Genomic DNA, 7,808 nt, shown 5'->3' on the forward strand with positions numbered 1-7,808 from the left:
TCCATTTCTCTCTTTCTAAAATGATTTAATAGCATTTTCTTGTTGGCTAGGATTTGCCAGGAGGGATTCTCATGGGAGAGAATCTGCTCCGATGCGGTACTATTCAAAAGCGTAAAACTTACTATACATATGTGTTTGTCTGTGTGTGATATTTTCTGCTTAAATAATCAGTAGTTATTACCAACAAATAACTATTATTTCCGAAAAACTAAACATTCTATTTCACAAAATGGATGATAAGAGTTCTCTTGCATCAATAGTTGATAGTAATTGCCTGCAGTTCATATCAAAACAAAGGCTCGACGCATATTAGGCATAGAATAGCACACACACAGAACACTTCTCAACCAAATCAACAATCAAAAAATCAAGTGAAAAGTTGGCAAGAAACCCAGTGCATCATTATTGTTTATGCAGCTGAGAAATTCCAGAAAACGATACACCAGTATTGCACTTTCAATTCCCTCCCAAAGAAAATGTGCAGATTTAGTAACGGAAAATTAAAAGAGTGGGGAATCAAAATCTCTATTATTAATGACAAGGATAACAATATCCACTATTTGAATGAGACAGCCTTGGTGCGTAACACCTGCATTATCCCCATATCTGTTAAATGTGCAAATTCGCTTCATCACCTATGATACAAAAAGTTATCTCAACCATATCAAAGATCAAGTTTAGCTACAAAAAAAAACTATCTCGCATTTATATATTTTAAATACGGCTTAATTTCTCTTTTTATCCCTCTAGTACAAGAAAAAGAAACAAAAGGGCACAAAATTTGTTTGATTTCTTTGGCGAGCAGTTAGAGACACTAATTTTAAATGTCAAATGAGCCATCAAGTTTTAGTATGCAATGAGAACCTGAGTACCCTTGGTAAGCTCCTGACATTAACTCTCGGCTTCAATGCTATAGGGGAAACCTATTAATCAAGCTCCTGCATAAATAATAGGTTGAATCAATAAAACTATAAAAAAATATCAACACGCTCTTTTAGGCTTCAAAAATCAACTGAAGGACTTCCATTCAATTCACTATGAGCCTTACTGTATTGGTCACAACAGATATTTTGTTCTCTGATAAGCATCTAGCATGAATGATGGGGCCCACATTTCTACTTTCCATCTCACTAATGTTATCGGAATTGTTCAAGTAAACAGCCCCCTTGAACATCCATTGCTCCCTTTCCTGACAGTATACATCTTCAAATAGCTCACCACACAATACACACAAGCATTGGTTTTCATCTGCTAAAACCATAGAATCCAATTGACTCTCATATATGTTTTCATCGTCAAGTTCATCTACAGAATCAGTAAATTCAGACTCGGACAGATATCCAGCCTTGCCAGCAATCCAGTCATTTGACTTTGCATACCATCTTCTTGATGCTCCATTCACACCATTTTGTTCTCTTTCTTTTGTAGCATGCCATTCCAAGTGTCTATCGAACTGTTCTGGGTGTTTAAGCCTAATACCACATTTACTGCAATGATGTGGGAGTTCATCCAATAATTTTGTGATTACATGTGGGTGCATTTCTCGAATTACATCAGGTTTGAAATCAAAGCCAATGAGATTTATAATTTCTGTGCTAGTTGATTGAGACAAGGCAAGTGAGGCTTTTGCAGCATCATCTACCTCATCACCGTCTACCTCATCATCATCCACCTCATCACCATCTACCTCAACTTTGGAAGATTTTATTGGGACAGTTGCAGAATCAAGAACTGAAACAACTGGCAATGAGGAGCTGGTGGTGATGCTTTCAGTTTGGTCTTTCGATCGAATCACCGTCTCATTGGGCACTACAGTTGCCGACTCCGTTCCTGCGGATATCAAACCTTTAGCAACTAATGAACTTAAAAGATTTGAAATTGGATTCAAGGTATTCTTATTGACTGTATTTGAGCTCGGGGCTGATGCACCACGTTCATTAGAAGAAGCAGATGGTTGAGTAGATTTTTTTTGCTTCTTTACAACCTTCCCCTGAGGTAGTTTTGGCAAAGCCTGTGAATGATCATTTGAAGAACCTAATGACACGGAGGACGACCCCGAAGAAATTAATGTCGTAGGGGAAGCACCAATTGACCGAGTAGGCTTAACCCCTGATTGAGATGGACGGTTACTTGCATCCAGACTTTTGGTAATTGGTCCAGATTTGTTGGGGATAACTCCACTCTTCACAGATGGAGCTGGATGACTTTTTGTGGTTGACTTTTCTGAAGTTTCTTTGGCTTTGGCTTTGGCTAAAGAAACTCTGGACTTGAGTGGCTGCTTAGCTTTAAGAGTAACTTCAACCTGTGAAGGGCCCAGCTGTCGTTGTTGAGGCTTTGCCTGGACAGAAGTTACAGAAGATGATGGACCCCGCGTGTCCTTTGCTTGTGATTTCCGCAAGGTACCAACCGGAACATTGGGACGAGTTGCAAGTGTGGGATCTTTAATATATTGACTTTGCGGACCACCCAAATGTTGAGATGTTTTAAGAGTTTGTGAACAATCTTGCTCAGCCAAATTTCGCACTGAAGGAGCGTGATGTGTTGTTACTGGCACGGATGGAGACTGTTGTTGCAAAGGTGACTGTTCAGAAGGGGATTCGGCACCTTCAGAATCAAATTGTTGTTGTCCCATAATTTTGGCCGATCCTATTGTTGTATGCGGCATAGAAGACTGACTTCTCATCCTTGCAGCCAAAGAGTTTGAATTCTTGGGTAAGCCACTAGGAGCTGAAACAAATGTTTCTGAGTGACCTGACTTCATATTGAACTTGGCACTTGGGAGCTGCTTCTGCAACCCCCATGATAATGATGAATGGCCCCCTGATGATGGTAGTTGTTTCTTAACGGTGGATATTTCTTTATCAACTTTAGTTCTAATTGGATGTGTCATTTGGAGGTGATCTTCACTTTCCTGCATGCAAAAAACAAAATAGGAACAAATTAGAAAAAATAAAATTAGATTTAAATATATATAATATTAATAGTGCAGAATGAAGAGATAAGCATAAGATTGTTGTATCAATTTACATTGCATCTCCAATTAGGAAATTATGGTTTACAATTACAAATTACAAATTACAAATTTATTAATTATTAGTAATTTCATAAATTAGTGCTAATAGTTGTCCTAGCCTCCTAGGATGTCTTATACCAAGATGAATCAGGGAATTGTGTCAGTTTTAATAGGATATTTGATATTTAAATTATTATTTTGAAGTCCAGGAAATTATACCAATATGAATGAGATATTTCAAAATTAGTATATTTTCAAGTTAACGAAATTAGGCATACTTATCCTGGGAAAAGTCCTGTATAGATATGATTGCCAATTTCTTTTGTTACTATAAATCACTCCATGGCCCTAGTTTGTTCTACTTCAATCTGATAAAATAGTTTTGTTAGTGCCAACTATACTTTGCCACCGTATTTTATTAGGCATTTGCTTTCCCATCAAGCATTTTTGTCATGTTTCTCTCCTTTAGTATACTCCTCTGCAATGATCCCCATCTTTCATGTAGGGGATAAACGTGATGTCCCCCATCTTTCAAACAGGGGATAGATGGAGCTTACATACAAAAGACTTTTCAAGACAAGAAATAGACTCAAAATGATGTTCCAACTGTGCCAAAAGTAACAAGTTAATTTCCTGTGGATTATTCTCGTCAAAATTGGACAGCGAGAATTGGTCTCCTTAATTATAGCCATAAAATTATTAGCAATACGCGTGCTTCTCAAATTTGCAAGTGTAAATTTCTATCAAGAATGACAAAGTAGTTCAAACATGAAAGCACCTAATTTTATAAATTGGGTAACAAAGTGCAATTGACCATTTATCATAGCAAGCTTACCAAATTGTCGTCATCGGCAATCCATGGGTCTGAGCTCAAGTTGCTAGAGACATTAGGTACATGTTCGGGCAAACCAGGGTTCATCTCATCCCACACAAACTCCTCTTCCTCTGAATTTTTCCAGTTCCTTGACCTGGCACTGCTCCTTATGTTATGTGCATCCAAATTCATAGGCTTTGGTGCTTCGTAATTAGAAAAACCATGTTTGAGGCTGAAACCATTTCTTTGCCCGGATAAGGTCTCTGCAACACCGCCAATGAGCCTACTTCCAGTTCTTCCAACATCTGAACCCAAATTATTTGAAACACTAGAATTATATTCCTCATCTCCATAGGCTCCGTCGATGCTCTTGTCAGGAACAGAATCATTAAATGCATCTCTATGAGTATGCTGGTTATTCTGCAATATACACCAACACCATTAAATTAAAATATGGAAATTGACAAATTGAATAGTATAAAGAGGAAAAGAAAAATTACTTCACATACACGCATGTTAACCCTAGAATCCAGCCACGGCCGTGCAACACCCAAAGCTCTATTTGACCTCTCTGAGTCCTCATTTGCATTTGAAATAACTCCAGTCATATCATCAAATACTCCTTTAGTCTACATGAGACAGAAAAACAACAAAATTAAGAATCTAAATTGAGAATCAAAATATGTATGTGTGCATCTAAACTAAGCAATTTATTTATCCATCTACTATAAAAATAAATAAATAAAAAGAACATTAAAAATGTTATAATCAAATTTAATGTCTTGAACGCCTCATTGATAAGCAGTGTTTCGAGTTTCGACCCATCTTTAGTTCTTGTAGATGTGTTCAAGGAGTGTATAAGGTGTGCTGAAGAAAAGACAACAATATTTTTTTGGGGAATACTTGTCTAAGTCACTTGTCATGAGGGTCATATGAGTGTCGGACACCAATCTAAGGTAGGGTCGAAGCAAAGGAAAAAATAATTTTGAGACACTTGTCTACATTATCCAATATATGTTGTACAAGTGTCATATGAGTGTCGTGTGACACAACACATCTAATTCTAGAGGTGTCAGTGTTTCATAGAAATACACTAATTGCTAGAACATTGGATTTAGTTTCAACAAGTAATAGGAAATAATCTATCAAGCTCAAAATTTGATGGCAATGGTGTATTTTCCAGCTTTGTTTCATCATTCAAGGAAAGCATGATTTAGATTCCAATTCATCAAATAAATATTCTGCATTACTATCTAACCTTGACCAAGCATCATTTCTACATAATTTCTATCATTTAAAGGATTGGTTTATTTGAAATCATTTCAGATACCTTGCTAGACTGCTGAAGACGTTGCCTTTCTAAATATTTGGGATTTACATGGATGCTATGAGGTGGACGTTGAGACTGAGAATCATTTCTAATTGTAGCAGATGCAGAAGCTGAACCATTGACTGTGGGAGCAAAGCCAAGTTCTTTCTCAATTATTTGCAGGGTCTGGGGAGGAAAGACTCCTCTCCAAGTTCCAAAAAGATGCCTCATACTTGAATGCACAGGAGGATCAACATGTTTGTATGTATTGCAGAATACCTAAAATGTAAAGGAGTAATTGGCAAGTACCTAGTTAAAAATAGGTGTATAAAATTAGAAAATACTCGCAGGAGAATTGCAAAGTGAAAAACTCCATTTTGTTAACAGTTAGATAATTCATTTTTAATGGCAATGTGTGAATTGTTGCAATATCATTATACATGTAACAAAATCAAATCAAAATAGATTAGTTTAAATTTTCATGATTTCGTATCACAATTAGAAGGATCCATCATAGATGTTCATAAAAATATTACTATATAAAAATAAAAGGATGAAGGCCAATGAAAGAAAAGCTAATAGATATCTGACCTCAGGTAGTCTAACAGCAAAGTATTTTATGTAATCCCGCCCAATATTCTTAACAATACTGTCTAACAGATAAAGCGAGGGCAGCTTTTGATCACTTGAAACCTGAAAAATTATTAACACATTCAATTAAAGACACCTTTTTTATAACAAATGCAGAGACAAGCAATGGTCTAGAAGTAATATTTCCTCAACAAATGTAAACGAAGATAGAGGAAAACAACTTAAGCCAATATTATATCCTTAAATTAGAAGCTAGCATCAAATTTCACCAAAGTTGACTTCAACCATATTTGAGAGAGGAACGTGACATTTCTTTCCTCATGTCATACACACACACGCGTTTCCAAAGATTCTTAATCCCTTTTGCATACAAAGTCATCAAAAGACCAGGAGATTCATAAAGCACCATATTCCAATGATGCTGTCTGTCCAGGGCCAGTTCCCAAACCTGGATCCTAACAGAATCACAACAGTATCATACTTGACACTGACTTACGTAACATCAACTCATCATTAAGCGAAAGTTTTTTTTTCCTTTATGTAACAAGGCCTGAAAAAAAGTAAAAATGTTTCTCCTTTTTTCTAAGGAGCATTAGAGTACAACTTGAGCATTATCTACAGCATAAAACCTGGACAGTACCAATGAGGATAAATTGGATGCATCACAAATGCCCTCTTTCTAACTAACATTCAACATTATACCATAAAACCTCTGCCCGGGTACAACACTAACCTGATTTTAATGGAGAAATGATGTTTGTACATAAAAAACAAATTGATTTCAAGCACAGTGTACAGTGTTTTTTTTAGTATATTTTATTAATGTATGCAAAGTATAGAAGATAAAAAAAAAATATGAGAGAAAAAGAGATAAATACATGTGGTGTCACACAAAGCTGATTATCCACAGCACAAGCATCAGATCAAGATAAAATCAAAGTGCACTTTCTCATTCTAAATCAATTACAGTTCAATTCAATATAATCAGCCTTGAACTATAAACCAAAAACCAAAAAAAATAAAATATGCAAACACACAACAGAAACAATTGCTCAATGTAATTCACCTCTAGAATATTAGCACAAACAGCTCCAGCAATTGATTTGGCAGCAGAAAGATTCTCTCCAGCAATGATAGTCAAGTTGGTAATTATAGGTTTCGAATTAAAAGTAAGCTCAGCCAAAGCAGCCCTATACTGAGTCACAAGCTCTTGATGCGGCGGTGGCTGCGGGTGGTAACCACCGTCACCATGATCGGCGTCACTAGTATCAAGCTCTCTGTCATTAATTCGAAACCTAGCCATCGTTGCAGGTGGTCGTTGAGGAAAGGGACGAGTATTAGGGTTTGAACCTCGCTGAAGCTCCTCCATCAATCGGGGTTTCTTGGGACCCGGTTCTCTGGATCTATCCAACAATCTACGAGTTCCCTCCATTTCATCAAAATCAAAACACTGTGAATCTAAAACCCTTAATCCTAACCCTAATGCAGTTTCGAAACTAGATTTACAACATTCGGCTTATTGATTCGATTCTCGTGCCGATTTGATTGAAGTGCGGAGAAAGTAAATAATGAATTGGAAAAACAAGATTTGATTCAAAATTGTAGAATGGGGATTGAGATAAACCCTAATCCCAATTCGCGGAGATGAAAAATGGATGAAAAATGAATGAAAAAAACAAGAAATAAAAGAGAAGGATCGAGAGTAAACAAACACGTGTGTAAATAAACACACGAGTTTAGAGTGAAACTCTCTCCTCACCCATTCAACTGTGGCCTTCTTCGAATTGTGAAGGGAGTTTTGTTAAACACTCAGAACCGCATATTCAGATGCTGTATTAGTATCATATAAAGTAATTATTACTATTGAGATTAGATTTTACTACTATAGATTGTTTTGTCTCATATACCCTTCATTATCCTATACAATAACTAGATATTATATGTACATAAAGGAAAATAGATAAAATCATAAATTACTTAACCATCCTGGATATGGAAAACTTTTAATCGAAAATAGAGATTAAAGGTAGTGCATTGTCCGTATAAATAAGTATCACATTGACATTCAATCAAAATATTTT

General features: G+C 36.2%; 1 protein-coding gene across 6 annotated transcripts; it reads right to left on the reverse strand.

Moving 5' to 3' along the window:
* Positions 1-340: 340 nt before the first annotated feature.
* On the reverse strand, positions 341-7,553 carry LOC127125689 (polyadenylation and cleavage factor homolog 4). Of its 6 annotated transcripts, none has more exons than XR_007804781.1 (8): positions 6,794-7,552; positions 5,728-5,829; positions 5,158-5,415; positions 4,328-4,456; positions 3,849-4,247; positions 1,049-2,911; positions 865-938; positions 341-589 (listed from the first exon to the last, which is right to left on the reverse strand). XR_007804781.1 is itself a non-coding variant. In XM_051054488.1 (7 exons), exons 1-7 carry the CDS (start codon positions 7,157-7,159, stop codon positions 927-929), a joined length of 3,129 nt encoding a protein of 1,042 aa, XP_050910445.1. In that variant the 5' UTR covers positions 7,160-7,552; the 3' UTR covers positions 341-926. The 6 variants fall into 6 exon arrangements, 4 of the variants coding, with proteins under 4 accessions (XP_050910445.1, XP_050910443.1, XP_050910444.1 ...); XR_007804780.1 differs by having other exon boundaries at positions 341-635; XM_051054488.1 differs by having other exon boundaries at positions 341-938.
* Positions 7,554-7,808: the final 255 nt, after the last annotated feature.

The sequence above is a fragment of the Lathyrus oleraceus genome, chromosome 3, assembly GCF_024323335.1.
Source record: "Lathyrus oleraceus cultivar Zhongwan6 chromosome 3, CAAS_Psat_ZW6_1.0, whole genome shotgun sequence".
NCBI classification, from domain to species: Eukaryota; Viridiplantae; Streptophyta; class Magnoliopsida; order Fabales; family Fabaceae; genus Lathyrus; species Lathyrus oleraceus.

What these genes read in the sequence shown, in the direction of transcription:
- LOC127125689 (XM_051054486.1), bottom strand. Translation starts at nt 7,159, where the DNA reads ATGGAGGGAACTCGTAGATTGTTGGATAGATCCAGAGAACCGGGTCCC. An exon ending in TTTGTGCTAATATTCTAGAG is followed by an intron (nt 5,830 to 6,793) that starts GTGAATTACATT and finishes ATAATTTTTCAG; the next exon opens with GTTTCAAGTGATCAAAAGCT. An exon ending in TTGCTGTTAGACTACCTGAG is followed by an intron (nt 5,416 to 5,727) that starts GTCAGATATCTA and finishes TTTACATTTTAG; the next exon opens with GTATTCTGCAATACATACAA.